This window comes from Hemicordylus capensis, chromosome 6, assembly GCF_027244095.1.
Source record: "Hemicordylus capensis ecotype Gifberg chromosome 6, rHemCap1.1.pri, whole genome shotgun sequence".
In the NCBI taxonomy this organism is placed as follows: domain Eukaryota; kingdom Metazoa; phylum Chordata; class Lepidosauria; order Squamata; family Cordylidae; genus Hemicordylus; species Hemicordylus capensis.
In genome coordinates, this window is record NC_069662.1 from 4946947 (window position 1) to 4970293 (window position 23347).

At 55.4% G+C, this 23347-nt stretch overlaps 2 protein-coding genes and 1 non-coding gene across 12 annotated transcripts in view; 2 read left to right on the forward strand and 1 right to left on the reverse strand.

Annotated features, from left to right (window-relative positions):
* The window catches only part of ZFHX2 (zinc finger homeobox 2), a 31730-nt gene continuing 8383 nt past the window's right edge, over positions 1–23347 (forward strand). The window contains exons 1-8 of one of the 5 annotated variants that reach the window (XM_053263634.1): positions 1–379; positions 14196–16639; positions 17684–18153; positions 18453–18675; positions 20201–20266; positions 21529–21575; positions 22311–22511; positions 23077–23209. In XM_053263634.1, coding sequence (XP_053119609.1) covers positions 14251–16639; positions 17684–18153; positions 18453–18675; positions 20201–20266; positions 21529–21575; positions 22311–22511; positions 23077–23209 — 3529 coding nt within the window. In that variant the 5' untranslated portion in view covers positions 1–379; positions 14196–14250. Of the gene's footprint in view, positions 380–1140; positions 1430–2709; positions 2929–12026; positions 12061–13158; positions 13205–14195; positions 16640–17683; positions 18154–18452; positions 18676–20200; positions 20267–21528; positions 21576–22310; positions 22512–23076; positions 23210–23347 lie in introns of those variants that run through there. The other 4 variants (XM_053263635.1, XM_053263639.1, XM_053263636.1 and 1 more) reach the window with 4 other exon arrangements.
* Positions 6268–23347, reverse strand: part of NGDN (neuroguidin) — a 65271-nt gene continuing 48191 nt past the window's right edge. Inside the window, exons 12-14 of one of the 6 annotated variants that reach the window (XR_008310149.1) lie at positions 13667–13817; positions 8474–8541; positions 6268–6534 (exon numbers count right to left, since the gene is read on the reverse strand). The gene's annotated coding sequence lies outside the window, so the exon portion shown is untranslated. Of the gene's footprint in view, positions 8542–13666; positions 13818–23347 lie in introns of all 6 variants that reach the window. The other 5 variants (XR_008310148.1, XR_008310152.1, XR_008310151.1 and 2 more) reach the window with 5 other exon arrangements.
* On the forward strand, positions 12853–12930 carry TRNAV-UAC (transfer RNA valine (anticodon UAC)). The gene has a single exon. It is a non-coding gene; the product is annotated as a tRNA-Val (tRNA).

Consider the following 23347-nt stretch of genomic DNA (forward strand, 5'->3'; position numbering starts at 1 on the left):
AGGAGGAAGGAAGGGAAGGGGAAGGGAGGGGGCGGCGAGGAGGGCTGAATTGATTATTCCATTGTGTTGGAAGGCAGCCGCCAGGTCCGGAGAGCGAGGGAACGAGGCAGGCTGGGAGGCGGACGAGTGTAAATCAATGGGGAAGCCCCGGCGCGGCGAACCCCATCGATTTTTGCCTGCCTGAGCTGAGCGAGGCGCGGCGCGGAGCAGCAGCAGCAGCAGCCGCCAGACGGAGGAGCGCTGAGCACTGAGCCTGCCTGCCTGCCTGCCCGCCCGCCCGCCGCCCCCACCCTCTCACCCATCCACCCACCACCACCACCCACCCCGGCGGCCAGGAGCGTCAGCGCCTGCTGGTCCCCCTCGCTCTTCCCGCGGAGGTGTAAGTGGCATCGATTTCCTATCCCTCGCTTCGAGCCAGCGAGCGCGTAAAAGCGGAGAGTGCGAGCGAGGAGGGAGAGAAGGCAGGCAGGCAGGCAGGCAGGCGGGGCGAAGGAGGCGGCGGCGGCGGCGAGGACGAGCATGGAGAGCGGCGGCGGCCGGCGGAGCGCAGCGCAGCGCCAGAGGGGGAAGCAGCAGCCGGAGGCGGGGATGGAGGAGGCTGGGCGGAAGGGAAGGAAGGCAGCGGCGGGCGAGGCGAGGCGAGGCGCGCTTGGCCAGCCGGAGGATGCGCTCGGAACGCGGAAGGGCAGAGCCAGCCGGCAGGGAAGGAGGATGGACGGAGAGGAGCAGAAGGAGGAAGGGCGGGCAGGAGGGATCGCGCTGGCCCGGCCGGAGGGAGGGAGGGGGGGAGGATGGCGAAGGAGAGGCAGGCAGGCAGGCAGCCCAGGGCAGCGGAGGAGGGCGCGTGGAGCGGAGAGTTGGGGCGCGGATGGAGAGAGGCGAAGACAGGCGGGCTGACCCCGGGATGAATGAATGCGGGAGGAGAGAGAAGCCGAGGGAGAGGTGGCTGTCGGAAGGCTGGAGACTAGGGCGCAAGGCAGGCGCAGGAGCGAGCGAGCGAGCGAGCCGGGGAGGTTGCGGGGCGGCTCAGTGTGCCGGAGATGGAGAGAAGGAAGAAAGGGAGCCGGCGGAGGGCGAGAGAGGCTCTGCGCGGGGCGGGCGGGGGAGCGCGCTGGGCTCAGAGACGGTGTCTGGGGGGCGCGGGGGGAGGCGCGGATCGATGGCGGAAAGGGAGAAGGAAGCGGGCTGAGAGGCAGGCAAGTGAGGGCTGGAAGGGGCAAGTGAGGGCGGAGAGGCGAGAGCGGCCCGAGAGAGCCGTGCCCGGGTGAAGGCGAGCGGGACAGAGGGAGGGCTAGGCGAGCGGGCTCCTTGCGACGTCGGCAGGGGCTGGTGGATGTGACAGCGGAGGGGAGGGTCGCGAGGTTGGGGAGAGGTGAGGCGCCTCGCCGCGCTCCCGCATTCCCGCCCCCCTTCCCCATCTTGCTCTCAGGCAAGTCTTTAATCCTGCCTGCCCCTCCTCGGGCATCATCAAGAAGGGAGGGGAGACTGAGGGCGGGAGGGAGCCAACGAGGAGATGCGGGGCGCGTGGGGGGGGGAGGTCGGGGCACTGTGGAATTGTGGACATCCCAGAAGTGTGGCATCTGGGCTGTGGGGCTCAAAGAAAGGCAAGGGGGTAGCGTGGGGAGGGGAGACCCCCGGGCTTCATTTCTAGCCCCCCCCCCGTGCTTCAGATTTGTCGCTTCCCTTGTACAACCCTCCCCCCCAGCCCCCACCGCGGCCGCGCACCTGCCTGGCCCTCCATCCCCCCATTGGCCCTCACTGGCCCTCACCACCCTCGCCTAACCCCCAGCCCACCGTCTCTTGTGGGGGCACCAGCCCCATCCAGAAGTCTCCCCCCACCCAGACCAGCCCACTCACCTGCTCAACACGCCCCCATCTCCCCCCCACTCCCTTCATGCACAGCCGGCTCTCACTTGCCATCCTCTCTTTCTCTCTCCACCCCCCCTCCCTCCTCCAAGGAGGCAATGGCACCTCTCTGCTTCCCATCTCCCCGCCCCAATCTTCTTGGGCTGGCAGCCTGTCCGTTTATCCCGCGATGGCGCTCGGCGATCTCCGGCTCCTGCTCTCGCTTCCTCGCAGCCATCCGTCTCTCTGCCGCCCTCGCCTTTCGCCATGCCTCGATGGATGATGCCATCCCTCCCTGGCCATCTTTCTTGCCGGCGGCGAGTGCCTCTGTCCCCCCGTCCCCCCCCCCCGCGCGGCCAGTTCCGCCCCATAAAGCAGCCCCCCGGCTCTCTCCTCCTCGCCTGCTTCCTTCTCCGGCCTTCTGACCCTCGCCCGGGTCTCCCCTCCCCTCGCCAGACCTCTGACAGACGGCAGACGGCATGATGGAAGGACCCGGGAAGGCCGCCTGGCAGAGGTGGAGGAGCCAGGAGTGTATTTGGGCAGCTCATATTTTCCACTCCGCGACAGATTGTCGACACGCCGCTCCGTTAGCAACTCATTTAATTGATTTTACAATCTTTCTTCCTGCCCGCTCGCCCGCCCGCCCTCCCTCGCTCGCCTCTTGCCTGCTCGCTCGCTCACCTACCTGCCTTTACCTTCTTTTCTCCCCGTCCCTGAATGTGTCTTGGTTTGGCGGGGGCGGGGGGCGGCGAATGGAATGGAAAGGTAGCAGGAAAGAGATCCAGACGGGTGGCATTGGGCCAGGACACCTGGGTCCCCCAGAAACAGAGGGGGGATTGGGAAGAGCCGGGAGGGGAGGTTGCCGGGTCTCTACCTCTGATGGGTTCAAGCAGGAGGAGGGGACCAAGGCCCCTCCCACCCCCTCTCTGACTTGTGTGTGTGCAGGCCTCCCCCTGATTCGACTTAGGTGCATTTGGGTTGTTATTGGGCTTAATGCTGTGCCTGAGACCCGCCCCTTTGGTCTACCTGCCTTCTCCTCCCCCCACCCCCAAAAGAGAGGGGTCTGCTCCATGGTACTCAGTGGTGAGCAAAATACACTTTGCACATGCTCAGAAGCATTCTGATCTTTTAATAATAATAATAATAATAATAATAATTTTCATATATTATGGTTCTGGCATTGATCAAGTCCTGATTGTCTGTGTGTAGCTGTACATAGGTTTTCATTGCTGTTTTTATCTAGTGCTTTCCAACTGTCAATAGCATTTTATGATCCTTAACAGCGTTTGCCCTCCCGACATCTCTGTGCGACAATGGGTCACTTTTATTTCCATCATGCACCTGAGCACACAGAGTGAATGACTTGCCCAGAACTGGGGCTCAAACCCGGGTCTCTGAGACCCCAAGTTCAACCGCAGTGAATTCAGGAGCGGGTCATGCTCTCAAGCAGTCTCCTGAACTGAAATGGCTAGCGAGGTTTTCGATTCTAGTTCTCTCCTCCCCCCCCCCCCGCCAACTTGCTTGCTAAGATCCTCTGCTGACTGTAAGCTGGGCGGGGGGAGGAAGTGTAAAAATTTGTCAGGGTGATACAGAACACAGAGTTAAATCAGTAAGTTATTTTCATGGTTGCATTTCAGTGACATTTGAGGATATTTGACATGCCAAAAGACTGAATTCGGAAACGGTGTGAGATTTTGTTGGATTCTGTGGCTGAGACTCTTTCCTCTCGGGGGGTGTGTGTGTTGTGAAGCTCTGTGTCCCTGAAGTTGGGTCAGGGGCTCCAGCTGTGGCGGGCCAGCAGAAGAGAGAGGCGTGAGAGTGTGACAGATAGGCAGGGCGCCATGAGATCGTGCTTTGGAAAGGACGCGGTGGGCTGGGGGGCCGGGTTGGCGTTCAAAGCGGCTTCCCTCGCACTGCCCAGGTCTCGGTGGCCTCTTGCCCTGCAGAGGGCTCTTGCTTTTGAATCTGATGTTGCCTTTGAACTGTGGAGCTGCTCCTGCTCTCGGCCAGAGAGGTGGGGCAACAGAGGCCTGCTTGGCTGTCTGTTTCTAGGAGTTTCCTTTGTGTACCTTCCGAAATACAGCTGTGAGGAGTGGGAAGAGGTGTGCACACAAAGGTCGAGGAGCTGCTGCAAGTGGCACAGCACACGAGCTGCACACCAGACAGAAGTGCCCTGACCAGCACTGCTCAAGGCTTCAGCACACAGCCCAGGGCAGAATCGGGTCTCACTGAGTTCAGGCCGGCTGCTATTTCTAATCTATGACACGCCCCCCCCCACTTTGCAGCATGCCTTCTAGTCTTTTGTACAGCAAGGGGGCAGCCCACCCCCCATTTGGGGAACAGAAAGCTGAGGCTTGAATGAGGATGCCGTTCAGACTGGTCCTTGTGAAGGTGCTCACCCTCAATGCCCTGCCTCCTCCCTTTTGAAGCCCCGCCTCCCATCCAAAAGGTGTGTGGCTATGGCTGCCTAGAGGAGAGAAGGCACTCTGTAGATGGTCAGAGGCATTCTTTCCACTGCGGCATGTTCTAGGGCATTGCCTGGCATTGAAGGTTGGTTCTGAGACTGACTCAAATGAAGCCCCAGGAACAGTAGAATCCCACCCCAGTCAATCATTCAAAGAGACAGGGCCCCATGCAGAGGCTGCGTAAACAATTATCGCAGAACCTGGCCAGCTCCTTCACACAGTGTGCAATTATGGAATTCAGTAGCACAAGATGTGATGGCTGAAAAGGGGATTAGACATCCAAGAGGAGCAGGAGCAGGAGCAGGAGGAGAGGTCTTTCGAAAGCGATTGGTCACAAGAGCTGACTGGCAAAAGGTGGAGAGACTTTCGTCTACCTCCGATTATCATTTGCTGAGGACAAATCCAGAGGAGGAAGCTGTTGCCTGCATACCTTGCTTTTAGGAACATAGGGAGTTGCCATATACTGAGTCAGACCATTGGTCCATCTAGCTCAGTATTGTCTACACGGACTGGCAGTGGCTTCTCCAAGCTTGCAGGCAGGAGTCTCTCTCAGCCCTATCTTGGAGATGCTGCCAGGAGGGAACTTGGAACCTTCTGCCTGCTGGCATGCAGGTGCTCTTCCCAGAGCGGCCCCATGGAGGAGAGCTAGCCTTGAGGTAGCAAGCATGAATCGTCCCCTTTGTTAAGCAGGGTCCACCTTGGTTTGCATTTGGATGGGAGACTACATGGCCATAGCTCTGTGGAAGCGCATCTGAGGTCCCAGGTTCTTTCCTAGGCATCTCCAGGTAGGAGACACTCCTCCCTGTAAACCTCCTGTAAGCAGCCAGTGTAGACACACTGCGCTAGATAAGCCAATGACTTGGTATAAGGTGGCTTCCTATGTTCCTGTGAGTGCCCAGAGGCACCTGACTGGCCATTGTGGCAAACAATCCTGGCCTTGATGGATTTTCGTTCCAAGCTTCTAGGGATGATATTCTGCAGGGCTGAGTTCCACCAAATTCAGGTTTCCAACCTTGTGTCCCCAGATGTTGATGGACGATGGCCTTTGGCCATTGTGACTGGGGATGATGGGAGTTGTAGTCCAAAACACTCAGCCTCACAAGGCTTCTGCGTGCATGTTGGGACAGAAGGGATGCCTTGGGTGTAATTATCAGACCCAGGCACAGGATAAATACAACACGAATGCACACACCTACTCCGCACACACGCAACTGTATCCCCGCACCTCTGGCTCTTTGCCACCACAACCTACCTGCCCCTTGTAATGCCCCCTTCAGCCAATACATGTCTGACAGCACTACACAATCAACCAGGACTGGCTCTAGTCTGCCCTCCCTCCAGGGACCCTCTCCTTCCTGGTGGGCCCTGAGAGAGTCACTAACCACTACTGAGCATGTTGGCACAGAGGTGGTCTCCGGGGTCTCCAGGCAGCTGTTCTGTGGGACTGGGGCCCTCAGCAGCTCACCAATGCTGCCGATTCCTGATGTTTGGCCCTACAACCAAACTCCTCCGTTCCCTTCCTGTGACTCAACACTTCAAAACACCATTCTGTCTGCCAGACCAGTTCACACAACCCAGCTGGTGCTCGGTGGAGAGGCCCAGAGTTCATCTGGTGACCCAGGTGTTGTGGGATTGGTTCTTCACGAGCTTAACCTGCAACTGAACCCACATTTACGGTGTCATAAGAAGGCTGCCAACACAGACTGAGGGTGGGAGAGACAGTGTGGTCCAGGAGGCAAGCTCTGTCTGCCACAGACTTGCTGCTTTCAACTCTCTCTCTCTCACACACAGGATTGCTTCTCTCACACATGCATTCTGATAATGCACATCTGTCTTCAACTGCAAATTTTATTTATTTATTTATTTATTTATTGCTAGATTTTTATACCGTCTTCCATCAAAACAATCTCAGGGCAGTTTACAAAATGTTTAAACAATATAAAACAGTGACACAATAACTGTTTAATAAACAGTTTATTACTGTTTAATACATATTTATTAATACGATTTGTTTAATTAATAAATTGAAATACAAAAATACAAATCTAACTACAAGTTTTGGTGTAGTGGTTAGAGTGCCGGACTAGGACCGGGGAGACCCGAGTTCAAATCCCCATGAAACTCGCTGGGTGACTCTGGGCCAGTCACTTCTCTCTCGGCCTAACCTACTTCACAGGGTTGTTGTGAGGAGAAACTCAAGTATGTAGGACACCGCTCTGGGCTCCTTGGAGGAAGAGCAGGATATAAAATGTAAAATAAAAAATAAAATAAACAATTCACATGACCTTCCCCCCACTTGTGCTGAAGAAAAATCAAGTTGGATTTCTTGTGTCAAAGCCGTCTTGGGAATGGTTCAACCAGGGGCCTAACTATAATAGGGCAAGGGGAGACAGTTGTCTGGGGGCCCACTGCCTTGGGGCCCCCCCAGAGGCAAGTCACATGACTGACTCCCCACCCGGGCTTCCTTCAGTTGTATTCACCCTCCAAATTGATGTGAAGACCTGGAGCTACCGGAACAGCATGTCTTTCTCTAGTACCATTAAATGACTGGCATCGTCCACAATTAACAAAATTGTTACCACTATTCAGCCTCATTTAAGTTTTCTTTACTTCATGAGCTGAGCTTCAGTGAGGGGGGTTCCATTTTAAAATCTTGTCTCTGGGCCCACCCCCAACCTTACTACGCCCCTGGGTTCAACATGTATAGTGATTACAACATAATGCAGCATCTTTAAACAAATTAAAAACATATTTCCAGTCTTAATGGATGTGAAGTTAGATTTGAAAGTGTGTGGGTGCTTTCTGATGAGATGGAGCAGAAGCTCGATGGAGAAGCTGAGGTAGATTTCTAGTGTCAAGTTTTCATGTGTGGAGCATAGCTCCTTGGCCCTCTCTGTTTGTTATGCAAATATATGCAATTCTATGCAAATATGTGTGATTTATATGGTTAGAGCACAGAATCCAGCTGCTCTTGGTACAAAATTTAGATCTCTTGTTTTAAGGCACATTAGAAGCATAACCTGTTCCTATTTATGCCCTTCTAGTGATGAAAAAGACCACATATTTCTGTCAATTTCCCTAGTAGTTGACTACAGGAGAGAAGGCAAATCTGTATGTAGGGGATGGTGTCTCTGCATGAAGAGAGAGTGTGCCCCAGAATTTTCTGGGGCGTTGCAAAGGATTCTGGGTCATGTCCCCAATTTCTGCAGGGAGCTGACCAAGTTCGAAGCAGTAGGGAAGTCTGGACAACTGTGCACTGGGTCCTGGCACTGGGAATGCCCCTGGAATTGTACCGTTCTAGGCAACTGCCTAGTCCGCTTCTGTGGTCAGACTTTTCCTGCCTGTGCCTGCCAGCCTGGGACAAGCAGCATGCACCAGCATGGAACTTGAGGGCCTCCACTGTCTTTTCAGTGTCTGTGAAAAGCTCTTTAAAACGATACTGGTTTAAAACAATGTAAAGCCATTTAGCAGGGTGCTATTTTAAGGGAGTGTTCACACAGGGACAGGCATGGAGGGTGACCTGGTTGGATCACACCCAGACCTTTGGCTGTTCCCCCAGGGGCATGCTGGGATAGCCTGGCCCTCCAAGGGTCTACATGTAAAAGCCTTCATTTATTGCTATTTACACGACTCCTTTGTTGTTGCAGTTAGTTCTTTCCCCTGCGCTGTCACTGTACCTGGCAGACAAGGTACATCAATGTACCTGGCAGCAATGGACCTGAATAAGACAAGGGGGATAAGACGGGGAAAATGGAGAGGTCCCTGTCCCAAAGAGCTTGCAATTGAAACCGCTGCCCATCTGAAAGTGCTCCATTCCAGACCCCAGTTCTTGAATAGGTGGTGGTAGTAGTGGTGGTGGGGAGGGAGAAATCAGCCTCTCCATGTTTCTCCCTCTCACACTTCTCTACTGCTCACAATGGGTGCTGGTATCCCACCCCTGTTTACTTACAGTGCCCTACAATTTGTGTTTAAGACATAGATGCCCTTGGAGAGGACGTGGCTTCATATTATTACAGCAGTGCACAAATGCACACTAGCTTAACACAAGCACATATCCATTCATTCATTCATTCATTCACACACATACTCTCTCTCTTTCTTACACACACACACACACACACACACGCGATTAATTTCACGCAGATCCATATGTCAGATCTTACCATTCAAATTCACCACCGGCTTCGAACATTTTCCCATTTCAGTTTTGAAGTTCAACTTTGAGGAATACCTAAAAAAAAATAAAATAAAGGATGCCAACAACAAATGTTGCTTCATCCTGATGAATGATTAAGGCCATCACAATAAACCTCAGCTTGGGAAATTCAGTAATTCTACACCTTGACTTCTGCCCTCCTTAAACCCAGCTGTATCCATAATTGGTAAAATGCCCACAGGAAATTTTTTTTTAAAAAAAGAGTCCCATTCAGAAGAATATTAATTGCAACTTCCAGGATTAAAAGGCACATTTTGCCTGAGACTTAGTCCCGTCCCCCCTCCCCCGCCAAACAGGCTTAAGCTCTACTGTGCTTTGGGGAGTCCGGGTTTTTGGATTGTGTACCAGAGGGTCCATTTTGACAATACCAACGCAGACCTGTATTCCGACTCTCCAACTAACTTTCACGCCTATACCCCAGTCAATGGTGTTGCTGATGGTGAAAAGGATTTGTGCTATTTGGGGGAGGTCTTTAAGCCCCCCCCAGCTCTCTCTCTGCCCCCCTCATTGCCCCCACCAGGAAGCAGACTGGAGGGTGCAGTAACTAAGAAGCTCTGCTAAATATTGTATGCAAATCACATACAAACGAAATCCTAAATGCATTGCGGGATTAAACAAAAGCTGGGGGGGGGGGGCGGGGAGGTGACTGTGGCAGACACATTATCCATATCTTTGCACAGCCCAATCTTGCACGCCCACCACCCCTCAATTGCCCCTCAGAGGGAAGACAATATCTGGGGATCAGGCCTTCGCTAAGCAGCCTGCACATGCCGGATCTCGTACACAAAAGCCGCCCCCCCACCCCCCCAACCATGTTGGGAATCTGTTGTCAAAAACACCCCTGCCCTCTCTGCCTTCTTCCCCCCAGTTGTTAACATTTCTGTGATCAGCCAGTTTGGCAAATATTTGATGATGGTGCGGGGGGGGGGGCATGTGGAGGCCAGATCTGAGGGGGAAGGGGCTGGAATATAGGAATATAGGTATGTGTGTTGTGGGGGGGGCACTGCTATAGATTGGGGATGGAAGGGCATTAACCAAACTGTGTGGAGGGGTGTGCGTGTGTGTGGGGGGAGATCAGAGAGCGCCTTTTCCTCTCCTCCCCCTCCCCGCTGCGCAGGGTAATTTAAAGCGCTGCCTGTCACTGTGCTTCTCGTTTTATTGACTCTCGCTGCCTCCCCTGTCACCCCTCGACATTAATCTCCCCGTTAATCGCCCTGCACGGAGCCACTCCCCTCCCCCTGCGCCTGCAGCCCCTTGGCTGCCTCCCCCTCGGAGGCTTCTTTCTTTCTTTCTTTCTTTCTTTCTTTCTTTCTTTCTTTCTTTCTTTCTTTCTTTCTTTCTTTCTTCTCCTTCCTTCCTTCCTTCCTTCCTTCCTTTCTTTCCTTTTCTTTCTGTCTGGCCTCTCTTTGCTTTCATTCATTCTCTCTTCCTTAAGACTCCATCATCTATCTTGGGAAGAAGACTCCCTTTCCTTTCTCGTCCAACTCCGCCCTCCTCCTCCTCCTCCGTTTCTTTCCCTTTCTCTTTCTGCTCTTTTGTTTTCACCACTATCCCCCGTTGCCCCTCTCTCTCTCTGGGCCTTCCCCATTCCCCCTTTCCCAGCCGTGCTTCCTTTCTGACTGCTCCCTTCCCTCCATCATGCCCCCTCCGCCTCTCTTTCCTGCCTTCTCTCCTTCCTCTCTTCCCTCCCACCCCCTTCTCTCTCTCTCTCTCTCTCTCTCTCTGTCCCAGTCGGCCCTTTTCATCTCCTCCTCCATTTCTGCTGCTGCTGCTGCCTTTTCTCCTCCTCTCTCGCCTCCTCTCCCTCATCTGTCACGCTTTGTCCTTTCGCATTGCCTCTCCTCCGTCATGCCGGGTTTGCCCCCCACCCCCTTCCCCCCTCCCTCCAGTTTTTCCACCCTCTTCCCCTCCTCCTTTGGCAATGGCCTGAATGAGGCCCTCATTTACTGGAGAGTAAGCCCCACTGCTGCCACTGGGCTCCCTCCCGTCCCAATAACTGCATGTAGGATTGGGGCAGATTCTCTCTTTTATCCTTCCAGTTGTCTGCTCCATTTTCTCTTTCATGATCTCCCTCCCTCCCTCCCTCTTTTTAATTCCTTTTTCATTCCCTGCATCATCGCCCGCCGTGTTTGATTTCATGTCTCATTTCTTGTCCTTCCTCGCCTCTCTCCCTCTTTCCTTCCTTCCATCCATCCATTCTCTTTCTCATTCCTCCCTTTACACTCTCCTCCATCGCCCCCCCCCCGCAATGCCTTTGTGTCTCCAGTTCCCTCATAATAAATATGCAGCAGCCGCCTAATTATGTCTCCCGCCTCCTTTTCTCCTTAATGAGACAATTTGCATTGACTAACCACCCTCTGAAGGGGGGAGGAGGGGAAGAAAGGGAGAGAGAGGGGAAGGGGGGGGAGGAAGGGCGGAAGGGAACACATCACCCCCCCCCAATTCTTTTCCCTCTACCGAGTGGAGGAATGAGCAGAAAATATTAAATGTTAACAGGGTGTCTTTACTCCTGGGACAGAAAGATAATGTTAAAGGCCAGGGGTTGGGGGAGAGGAGAGGTTGGGTGCATGGGGAGATTCTGGGGAGAGACATCCATGCGCTGGAGACCGGCACAGCAAGGGGATTGTGTTGACCCCACTTCCACAGGGACTGCCGTCCTTGGGCTTCACTTCCCACTGAAACTGGTTTGAAGCCTCTTCTAACTGCTGGGGCTGGGAACTCTGTAAGGCCTCTCCCCCGCCTGCCCCCCCCCCAATTCTCATCTTCCTTTCCCAGGATCCTTTGTGGGAGGCCACAGTGGTGGGCGCTTGGGAGGGCCTGGTTCCAATGTGCAATTTAGAGGGCGCTCAGAACTAGGGTGTGGGGCGGGTGGGGCAAAGGCGAGGCAGAGACTGAGAGTGAAAAACGTGAGGCTGCCCGATCCACCTAGTTCAGTATTGATCGGCAGCAGCTTTAAGGCTCTTTCCCATTGCCTGCTCCCTTATCCTGTAAACTGGTGTCCCTAAGCACCTTGGACTTCCTGTATGCAAAACCTGTGCTCTTCTCCTGAGTTAGGGTCCCTCCCAGTTCCTATGTTCTAAGTCAGGAGTCCCCAAACTTGGGAGTTGTTGGACTACAACCCCCATCATCCCCAGCCACACTGTGGCTGACCCCTGACCTAGGTTTACCGAGATCTCTGCTTCAGTGTAGGGAAAACCAGCTCTGGGCATCCATCTTTACGTTGTGATGGTTAGGTTGATGGAGATAACAGAAAGCTACAAGGATCTTTGCAGATTGTGTGTTCTTGGGGATGGGAAGGGGCAGGTATTGGGTGGACAGGAAGGACTGAGGGAGTTGATCTGAGAGTTATGCATTGGAATTGCTAGGCAAGAGGTTTAAGACAAACAAAAGGTAGCATTTCTAGTAATAAATCTACCATTAACTGATGGAACTCATTGTCACGGGATGTTGCAATGGCTACTAGCAGATTTTCCTCCCCAAGGGATGATGGCAACACAGAAGACAGTTCTGTTGCCAACCGCCAAGAACAGTCGGGTGAGGAATCTTCATTGCCAGGCCCCTAGCTTGCTGTTGTTGGAAGACAGAATGTTGTGATAGGGGTCTCTTTGGACCAACCCAGCACGGCAATCCTAGTGTGTGGGGAATGGAGAAAAGGGAAAAGCAGGGATGTGAAGAGACAGGTGTGTGAAGGAGGATGGTCCCAGGAATGTGTGGAATTGCATGAGCATAAGTGAACAGAGGAAGCTGCTGTATACGGAGTCAGACCTTTGGTCTATCTAGCTCAGTATTGTCTTCACAGACTGGCAGCGGCTTCTCCAAGGTTGCAGGCAGGAGTCTCTCTCAGCAGCCGTATCTTGGAGATGCTGCCAGGGAGGGAACTTGGAACCTTCTGCTCTTCCCAGAGTGGCTCCATCCCCTGATGAGGGGAAGATCTTCCAGTGCTCACACATCAAATCTCCCATCCATATGCAACCAGGGCAGACCCTGCTTAGCTAAGAGGATAAGTCATGCTTGTTACCACAAGACCAGCTCTCCTCTCTCGTCCAGTGACTAGACTCATGGGTGGAATTTGGAGTCTCTGTTCATATGGGGTATCAAGTCAGTAGCGCTACCATTCTGTGCTCCCAGGCTCTGGGCCCAGTACATACAGTGGGTCCAGCTGTACTCCTTTGTATGTGGACCAGTACAAGCTTTTGGAAGGGGGTGGATTGGCCAGTTCAGAGACTTAAAAGTCCTCCCCACAAGCCCTAGATATATAGGGCACTGACTATAAGTTGCTGAGGCACAAGAGCAGGGGAGGGATGTTGCTTTTGAGTCCTGATGCTTGGGGCTGGGCCCATAGCTCAGTGGTTGAGCATCTGTTTTACATGCAGAAGGCCCCAGGTTCAATTCCTGGCAGCATCTCCAGGTAGGGCTGGGAGAAACCCCTGTCTGAAACCCTGGGAAGCTGCTGCCAGTCAGAGCAGGTGCCCCTGAGCTAGATGGACCAAAGGTCCGACTCAGTAGGAAGTACCTAATTGTAGGCATCCCAGAGGAATCTGGTTGGCTTCTGTGGGAAGCAGGGTGCTGGATTAGGCAGACTGATCTGGCGGGGCTCCTCTGATGCTAGTTCTAGCTTCTCAGCAGCTGCAAGGAAAACACACTCTGCACATCCTCAGAGGCACCTCAGGAATACTTGGTATATATTCTGGGGCAAACCTGGAAAAAATGTTCTGAGTCCCGGCTGCAACTGAGCTCTACAGGGAGGCTGAAGTGAAGTGGACATGAATGGAGAAAGGAACAGAGCAGAGAGAGCCAGAAGCTGGGATGGGTGTGGGAGGAGGCTGGGTGTGTTCTAAGCATGTGTGCAGATATACATGTACATGATAAGCAGAACATGTGGGGACGGAGGGGGTCGTGCAAGGTGCTGTGCCGGATGCAGAAGGGATGGATCTAGCCCCTCTCCCCGCCATCCCACCTCTCTCCCTCCCACGGCTTTATCAGCTGCTAACATGCTGAGCTCTTAATTTGCCTTGCAAATGGATCCTCAGCCCCGATCAAGTTGTTTGGCCATCTCCAGTCGCCCAGCACAAGAGGGAGCTGGCATCGTCCAAGCGGCCTTCCCAAGCCCTTTCTTCTTGCTCCCCCACTTTCCCCATACCTGGAGCAGATCCACACGGGCACGTGCCTCACTTGGTGAAGCGCAGCGGAATGTGTGGAAGGCGCTGACTCGCTCAGGGTGGAACCTTTGATCTGCAGTGGCTGCCCCGCACACCTCGAACTCGTCCCTTGATGTTGCCATCTGAGCGCTCCTGGGAAGAACAAGAGACTTTCGCTCTCTTAGATGTTGACAAATCCCTCTGCAATCTGAGAGAGTCCTGGGGGTGTCGGGCTGGAAGTCCCCACGCAGCCCTGAAGCTCACTCGGTCACCTTGGGCCAGTCACCATCTATCAGCCCACCTCCCTTGCAGGGTTGTTGTGAGGATAAAAGGGTGGATGGGTGGGAACAACTACGGTCACTACCCTGTTCTCCTTGGAGGAAAGGGAGGATAAAAATCTAACAAATAAACAGATTCGGGACATATTGCTTAGAGAGCTTCATAGAGGAGTATTTCTCTGCTGCTTGCCTAGGAAACAAGCCACCCCCCAAATGACCCAGGCACGCCTGTATTCTTTTTGTTTCCCTGTAGGGTCTCGGCTCTCGTGCTGAGATGACCCCTCCGTGCCCCTCGCGCCCGCACCGCCATGGACGCCCCCTCTAACTCTGCCTCCTCCTTCTGCTCCTCCGCTGCTGTCCCACCGGCCGATGGGCAGGATGACAGGGCCGTGGTCCGGCCCGCTCAGGACTCTCCTGCCTCTCCAGCCACCAAAGAACCCCCCCTCTCGGACCCTGCCTCCTCCCCCGCTTCCCCCTCTCCTGACGAAACCATGAGGCCCGGCACTGGTTCCCAGGCAGCATTCAGCTCCGCGAAGCTCCCGGCAACCATCTTGTCCACGCCACAACTCCAAGCGGGCTTCGGCCTCGGGACACCAAACCCGTCACTGTTCCCCCAAGAAACACCCCCTGGGGAAGATGGGAAGAAGGAAGAAGCAGATGGAGACGGAGAGGAGGAAGAGGATGGCGGGAACGAGGCCCAGCTCTTCTTCTCTGTGGACGGCTCAGCCTATCTCCTCAGCGGCGGCCATGTTCTCTTACCAAAGGGCTCCCCTAGCACCACAACTCCCCCGGTGTCCATCCTCCACGTCCAGTGCGGTGGAGGCCCTAACCAAGGCTTTATGTCTACTGACCAAATGTCCCAGAATACCTCAGCGCCAGACGAGTGGTCCCCTCACGGCGCCTTCTACAGTTACCGACTGGCCGGGGCCCCCGCTCGAACCACATCTGCCAAAAACGCTCCCACCAAACCCAAAGATGCCCCCACCGCCCATGCGGAGGACGAGGAAGACCCCCAAGGGGAAGCCAACCTTGGCCAAGAGGAGGAGCGAACACGGCCACCCATCTGGCTTTGCCTAAGATGCCGCCTCTCTTTCCATCGGGGCCGCTCCCTGGCGACTCACATCTGCGTGGCCCACGGAGTGCAGCTGAGCACCAGCCAATGCCAGGCCCTGTCCAGAGGGGCTTCTGCTGCGTTCCAGGGCACCACAGTTGGCTTCCTAGAACCAAATAACCCCACCACCAAGGCAGACCTCAATGCCAGAATGTGTAGCAGATGGGTGAATGTAAAGGAAGAGAAGAAAGAGGAGGAGGAGGAGGAGGAGGAGGAAGAGAGCCCAGAAGGACAACGTGAGCCACCCGATGCCAAAGATTCAAGGGTCGGCGGTGCGCACTGGGTGAAAGGGGGCATCAAGGACAAACCAGAAAGAGAGGAGGAGGAGGCAGACAAAAAGAAAGCGGAAGGGAGGTTTCTCCCAGACCAAAGCTCACGTGGCCAAAGCCCACCCACAGGTACAAACCCCTCCCTCTCAGAGACGCCACAGATGAAGGCAAACGCTTGTGATATCACAGTTAACGCCGGGTCGGCCAAGGAAGATATCAGCATGGAGTTGGCCAACCAAGTCGCGGAGCTGGCCAATGAAGCGGCGAATGTAGGATTGGCCCGTGAAGTCGCCCGTGCAGAGTCAGCTGGGGATGTCGACAATGCCGGATCGGCCACCAAAGTCACTACTGATGGCCCGGCCAATAGTGCTGGGCTGGCCCCCGAGGCCAGTGCCCCCGAGCTGGCCCACAGCATCAGCAACGTCGGGATCGGCAGTGACATCGCCGGCATCGGGTTTGAGGTCAACAACGGAGTCGGCAACAACAGCCACAATGGAGCGCCTCCCCTTTCCTTCGGGGAAGATTTTACCGCCATGGCCTACTCTGGGTTGACGCTCTCCGGCCACATGTCCCTGCTCCACTCGCGCAACTCCTGCAAGACGCTCAAATGCCCCAAGTGCAACTGGCATTATAAGTACCAGCAGACCCTGGACGTGCACATGAAGGAGAAACACCCCGAAAACAACAGCCACTGTGCGTACTGCAGCACGGGCGGGCCGCACCCCCGCCTGGCCCGAGGCGAGAGCTACAACTGCGGCTACAAGCCCTACCGCTGCGAGGCCTGCAACTATTCCACCACCACCAAGGGCAACCTCAGCATCCACATGCAGTCCGACAAGCACTTGGCCAACCTGCAGGGCTACCAGGCCACAGGCGGCAGCGGGGCTCCCTCGGCGCCCCCTCCGGCGGCCCCCACCCCCTCCTCCCCCGAGGAGAAGGAGGCGAAAGGCAAGTCGTCTTGGCAGTGCAAAGTCTGCAGCTACGAGACCAACATCTCGCGCAACCTGAGGATCCACATGACCTCCGAGAAGCACATGCAGAACATGCTCCTGCTCCACCAAGGGCTGCCCTTGGCCCTGCCTGGGCTTCTGGGGCAGCCTCAGCCCCCGGCGGGAGGCAAGCCACAGCCAGAGCTCTTCCAGTTCTACGGGGCGCAGGCCCTTGGCCACTCTCATCACCCACATTCCCACCATGCTCATCCGGGGGGGAACCCAGCCCTGCGAGGGGAGAAGTCAATCGAGCCAAGCCAGCTCTTACTCAATGGGGCCTTCTCACACCACAGCGCCGCCAGCAGGAAGGTGGCCACTTTGGGGTCAGGTAAGGAAGACTTTCTCCACTCCCCGCTATCTCCCTCCCGCCAGTCCCCACCATTAATCCAAGCCAGGCCGTGTGGGGCAGAACATCTGCCTCGCTTGACCTTCCACTGACAGATAATGCGCTTCTTGAGGCTCCCTCTCTCTCCTTTCTTCAGAGGCTCTCTCTCGGCTGCCATAATGTCAGCCCTATTCAGACATTATGTTGTATGCCTCTACAGATGTCTTCACATGGGTATGTTTTTGTGTGAATGACTGTACCTGCATTCCTTCTAAAAGTGAACCTGGTAACGGTCCCGCAGATGCAGGCTACAGATAGGAAGTGTATCACTGTGCCTGAATTCAACACCATGTGTGGATAGTTGTACCTGTGTCGAGACCTGTGTCCATGCATACGAGTGTAGAACATAACATGTGGATCGGGCTTTTCTTCCTCTCTTGTGTGCAGCCTCTGCTTTCTTCATGTGCTTTTATATCAGTTTTTCTCCTTTCATCCACTTTTTCTTCCCTCCTGGTTCTTGTCCACACTATTCTAGTTTTTTAAAAGCCAGCTTCACACCCCCTCTCTCTGCCACCCCCAGTTCTTGAGCTTGCACCAGGGGCTCTGAAAGGGGCATTAAAAGATGGCCCACAGCCCCCCTTTGATACATAATCATACCCTCCCCCAAGAATAATTACGTCGTTCTTTTTTTTTTTTAAAGACCTCTGATATTCTAATGCAGCACCTATGAAAGTGGAAGCAGCAGGGAGTTAGAGGAAGCCAGGAGCTTTCTCCTGTGATCTGTGCAGGTGCCTCCATTGCTGCATGTCCTTTCTGGGAGAGGCCATGGAGGAGGGAGGCGGCTGATAAGAACCAGGGCCCTGAGCAATGCAGTAGGGGTGCCCCTTGTCCCATGGGCCACCCTTTGATGGCGCCCCTGGCGGGCACAACCCTGCCCCTGCCTTGCTGCTCTCACACGCTCCCACTTGTGATGGGCACCCCTCACTCCTCCACGTGCAATGGACCACTTGCACCCACCCACTCACTTTCTCCTCCCCCTTCTTGCAGCCCCCGTGTCCCTCTCTCCGGAGCCGGCCCCGTCTTCCCCGTTGCCACCCCACTCCAGATCAGACCTGGGAGCCCCCCAGCGGCTGTTTGGCTGCTTAGTCTGCCAAGTGTTCAGCACCGACAGCCTGGAGGCGCTCGTGAGGCACGCGTCGGCACCGCGCTCGCTGCCCGAGGCCGAGTGGAAGGAGGTGTCGGGCGACTTGCATCGCTGCAGGCTCTGTGCTTACGGCACCCAGCTGAAGGCCAACTTCCAGCTGCACCTCAAGACCGACAAGCACGCCTTGAAGTACCAGCTGGCCGCCCACCTGCGCGAAGGGGGTGGTGCTGGGGCCCACCTGGGGGCGGAGCTCCCCCTTGGCCCGCCCCTTCACCTGCACTGCAACCTCTGCGAATACGAGACCAACAGCAAGGAGAAGATGCGGTTACATGTGGCAGGCACTGGCCACCAGGAGGCGCTGCAAGGTTACAAGGTACCAAGCGGGGGCGGGGCTACAGTCCAGTAAATGGGCGGGGCCTATGGCTGTGAAGGGCAAAAATGGGTGGAGCCTCAAGAGGGTCAAAGCATGGGGTGGAGCCAAGTGGAAAAGGGGGCAGAGCTTAGGAATGGGAAGGACAATCAAGGAAAAAAATGTGTGTTGGAAAAGATGAGGAAAGAATGTAGGGAAGGCTCAATTTCCAAGTGGGGCCATCCCTAGAATGAATGGGTGGAAGTGCAGCAGATCCCCACCCTCTTCTTGCTGGCTGCAGCTGTTTATGTCTCTCCCCCCAGTTCCTCCTGGAAATGGAGGCCACCTCACCGGGCCCTGACCCTGCCCAGTTCCGCTGCCTCCTGTGCAACACCGACACTCCCAACCGCCTGGTGATGATCCAGCACCTCCACTCTCCTCAGCACCGTGACACCCACGGCCAGTGGCGCCTCCAGCTGCTCCAGAACGGGGAAGGCACTCCCGGCCTCGAGAGATACATCTGCTTCGCCCCTGCAACCCCCTCCGGTAGCTGTCCTGTGGGGCTGGCCATGGTGGGCCGTGTGTGTTTGGGGACGGCAGGGGTGCAGTGACATGGAGGAGGGTGGCTTGCAGGCTTGCATGGATGGTGGGCAATGTCCTTGTGGGGGAGGCAGACAGGAGCAGCTGGATCAGAGGAGCGGGCAGGGAAAAAGAGACAGCAATCACAGGATGTCTGTGGAACAAGATGAAGGCAGAATTGTGTGAAGTTGCTGGATGCAGGGGATAGGAGAGGGGAGACGCCACCATTTCTCCATTGTGCCCCCCCCCTGACTCGGTGTTTAATGCACACTTGTGTCCGTGGATACTGAAGCGCGAAGCGCCAGAAAGTCCCCCCCTCCGCCCTCCCTCCCTCCTCCACAGCCGCCGCCAACCTCCCCCCCCCAGCTTCATAATGGATTATGACAGATACTGGGGCTGTTGCCTAGCAACCCGCAGGAAGAATGAAGGAGAGGAGAAATGAGAAAGAGAGATGTGGGGACCACAGCCGGATTGAGGGGGGGGAGAGGAGGGGGCGGGGGAGAGAAGAGGGAGGAGAGAAGGAAGTCGGGAGGAAAGAGAGAGATTTCTCTCTCCTCTCTCTTCAGGAGCTGCCCCCCTCCTCTCCTGTGCCCCGGAGGACCCTTTCCAAGTGGTGCCAGTTGGCTTCATTCCCAGTGTCAAAGGAAACACCATTGACCCTGGGAAGGTTCCTCCCTGTGTACAAAAGTCAACAAGGATCAGTCTTCTAGGCTAAAAAGTGTGTGTTTGGGGCGGGCGGGGCAGGGGGACGGAGACACACACACACAGCCCTGAGCACTGCAATGACTGAGGGCAGTCAAGAGGCAGAGGTGGGGAAGGGGGACCCTGGGCCTCTAGGGAAGGGTTGAGGCGGAGGCAGGGAAAAGAGAAGGATGTGGAGGCACCCCTGCAGGTACATGTGTGTTGCTGGGGGCAAGGCCTGAGGGGTGCAGGAAGGGCATGGGGTGGTTGGCGCCACAGTAGCAAAGGTGGTGTGTGTGTGTGTGTGTATGGGGGGGCACCCTGTGTGGTGAGAAATGGAGGTCTTAACATCTTGGCGGGTGTATTGAATGGTGTTAATTGAGTTGCCAATGGCAGTGAGGTTGCTACTGCCGGGCGGGGAGGCGAGCCCGCTCGATATTAACGATCCCACTTGGGTTGAGAGTTTAATTAGTATCTGACGAGGGATAAAAGTCCTGGATCGTGCGTCATGCCGACTCCCCACAACGTCGATGGCGGAATTCCCTGTTTCTCCCCCCCGCCCCCCTTCGGTTTCTCTCTTGCACGCGCATTCTGTGTACTTTTCGGATTCCCGCTTTCTGAACTCCTAAACGAGGCGGGGGGCGAGAGGAGTATTAGCCATAAGGAAAAACAACTGTAGCCTCTAGAAAGTGGAGGTGGTAAAGGAAGGGAGAACATGCCAGCCATGTGGGGCTATCAAGCACCCCGCAACCCCAGCCCCTTTCATGCCTTCCCATTTTCTCTCTCTGTTTGGTTCCCTCCCCATCTTCAGGGAAGGAAATCATGCCAGAAACCTCATCCCCTGAAAAGGAAATGCAGAATAAAGCCCAGATGCCTGGTGAGTGACTCCTCCCTCCACACAAGCCACACCCCTAGGACATGCCCATTCTCTGGAGCCAGCGTTCCTAACCTTGGGTCTCCAGCGGTTGCTGGACTACAACTCCCATCATCCCCTAAGGCTGGGAACCCCTACTCTAGACTGCCGTCCCATGCTATAGTTCCATTGTAAGCCACACCCCCTGACTCCTCCTATGTTCTTATTAAGAGGGGTTTGGCCAACTTCATGGAGGAGAGGTCTATCAACAGCAACTAGTAGGAGGGCTATAGGCCACCTCCAGCCTCAGAGGGAGGATGCCTCTGAGTACCAGTTGCAGGGGAGTCACAGCAGGAGGGAGGGCATGCCCTCAACTCCTGCCTGTGGCTTCCAGCGACATCTGGTGGGCCACTGTGCGAAACAGGATGCTGGACTAGATGGGCCTTGGGCCTGATCCAGCTGGGCTGTTTTTATGTTCTCCCTTGGATGACTCCTGCCACTCAAGAGTCATCTCAAATGTCTTCATCTTTTTTCCTCATCCACACCCCACCCCCTCATAAACCCCATCCAAGCCAAGCAACAAACCCATCCGAAGACCTAACCTGGGGCACTTATTTTTGGCTCTCCAGCTGTGGTCAGATTGCAGTGCCCATTATCCCTATTGGCCACTGTGGCAGGGGATGATGAGTGTTGTAGTCCAAAAGCTGGAGGGCCAAGGTTGTGCAGCCCTGACTTAAGCATTGCAAGAACCTATAAGCCTGAGCGAGGAAGCCCATTCCCACTGGGGGCGGGGCACGGGCTTCTCAGAGATTTGGGAGACCCTGGAGCAGTTGAAACCCCCCCCGGCTCATTTTTTGGAACTGGCCAGTCTCATATGGATGTAGATCCCAATCCCACTCGCTCTGCTAGCATGCTTCTGAGTTTTGCAAAAGAGGCATCAGGGCATATATGGGCCAGGGGGGTGGTGCTTCCCTTCATTTCAGCTGGGAAGGCAGTTGGTTGGTTGGACCTGGCAGTGGCATGCCTCTCCTTTCAGTGGGTGGGTGCAGGGCTGATGCCTGCTTCAGTGCCTCTCCCTCCACATCCCTGCCATGTCAGGGGCCCTCTCTGCCCTGCATCAGCCAGAAAGCCCCTCTTCTGTAACAGCCAGAGGCCTGTTTTTCCACCACCCTTCCATTCATTCAGCAGCCCTTGGGGCCACTTGGAATGTTAGACTCTCCCCTATTGATTGCGAAAGCGTCCACAGGAGATGCAGCAAGCGCCTTTCCTCTCTCTTTCCCTTGCAGGCTCTGATGAGACGGAAACGAAAGCTGGAAGTGTGGGCGACACCACCGTGAGTGGGGCTGGAGCCAACTTATCCAGTTTATCTCGGGGTGGGGTGGCTGACGGTGGTGGTGGAAGTACATTGTTCCTTTTTTAAATTTTTAAAAAAAAAACATGCTAGGCTGTGCATGTCACCTGTGTGGTCCTCATGGCCAGCTCTGCAAAGTAGACTGGTGTTATGATGATGCAGCTGCATCTCGTGAGTGTCCGGGTTTGATGCTAGCTGGCAGTTGCTGCCAAGGCCAGAACTGCTCCGTTGCTAGGCTTGCCTCTGGACTTTCTGGACTTCCCAACTGGTGGCAAGCAGAACAGAGGGCAGGGGAAAGCAGTCAGCCTGGAGACTAAACTTTGACAAGGCTGCCTCTGTCTCTGGCCAGGCCCTGGTTCCCCTTTTGGCCACTTGGGGCGCTAGGCTGTTTGTTTATAAGGAAGAGGAAGGAGAAGGTGAGGGAATGTGATTCTGTGGGTCAGAAGGGAATAGGAAGCTTGGTGGGTCTTTTTGGGCAGAGTATGGCTGAAAGTGAGGCAAGGGACTGCTGCAAGTCAGCTCTGCCTTCTTCAGCCTTTTGCGATCCGCCCACTTTAGCTTTTGTTCTTTCTCCCCACCACCACGCAGCTGAGATATCAATCTCCTCCTCAAGCCAAGAAGCAGGGTGGCAGCTCATCCATGCCTCCTTCCTGGACCTCCTTCCTTCCTTCCTTCCTTCCTCCTCTCACGCCTCCTCTTCCTCCTCTCGCCCTGCAGGTCTTCTGCTGTCCATACTGCAACTTCGTCGACCAGTCGGCAGAAGCCGTGCGGGCTCACACCGTCTCCCAGCATGCTGTGCAGCCCAAGTTCCGCTGCCCGCTGTGCCAGGAGCAGTTGGTGGGCCGGACCAACCTCCACTTCCACCTCAGCCACATCCACAATGTGGTCCCCGAGTGTGTGGAGAAGCTACTGCTGGTGGTGAGTGTCGCCAAGGGCGGCGGGGTTGTGTGTGGGGACCTCCTCCTCTCTGCTGGAGCAGGGAAAGGATGAGTGGGGTGCTTTGGCCGAGAGCAGCCCTGCTGGGTCCGGCTGGAAGGTCGGCTGCTTCTGGGGAGAGCACAGGCAGGGTGGGCAGGTAGCCGCCGTCTCTGGCAGTTGCTCCGGTGCCATTAACGGTTTGCGTGGCAAAACAGCCGTTCAGCTGGTGAATCATTCACTGGTGCAGGGGTGGGGCTTGGTTGGCTGAGTCTGTGCCTGTTGCACAGCTGTTTAAAGGGAGGGGTGTCCTGCCAGACGGAGATGGCAACTGGGGGGAGAGAGGAACCCCCGGTGGGGAGGTCAGTGCCACACCCCTGGAGCTACCTGGGGGTGGTGGCCCGGTGATTCCATTGCCTGGTGGGCTTGTGCGTCCAGCCTCAGTTTCCTCCATCGATGAACTGGGATCAGCAACATTTTTTGTAAGGCTTCGTGTTCTTGAAATGACCCTAACCCATGTGCCTTTCCTGTCATCCTGCTCTATCTTTTCCTTTTCGTCCTTCACTAGGCCACCACTGTGGAAATGACCTTTGCCACCAAAGTTGTACCTGGCCTCAGCCTGCCCCCTGAGCCACCAAAGCCAGGAGGGACACCCAGCTCAGAGCAAGGGGGTGGAAATGAATCCGAAAGCCCCCTTGTTGGTAAGCAGCACAGAATTGTGTAGGAGGGGCTTCAGCTTTATTAAGAATGGCATGAAGGAACCAGCAATTAATCCACTGTTCAGCCTTGCTGGCGTTCAGTTCAGGGCAACCAGTTTGTTTGCTTGGGCCCAGCAGCCC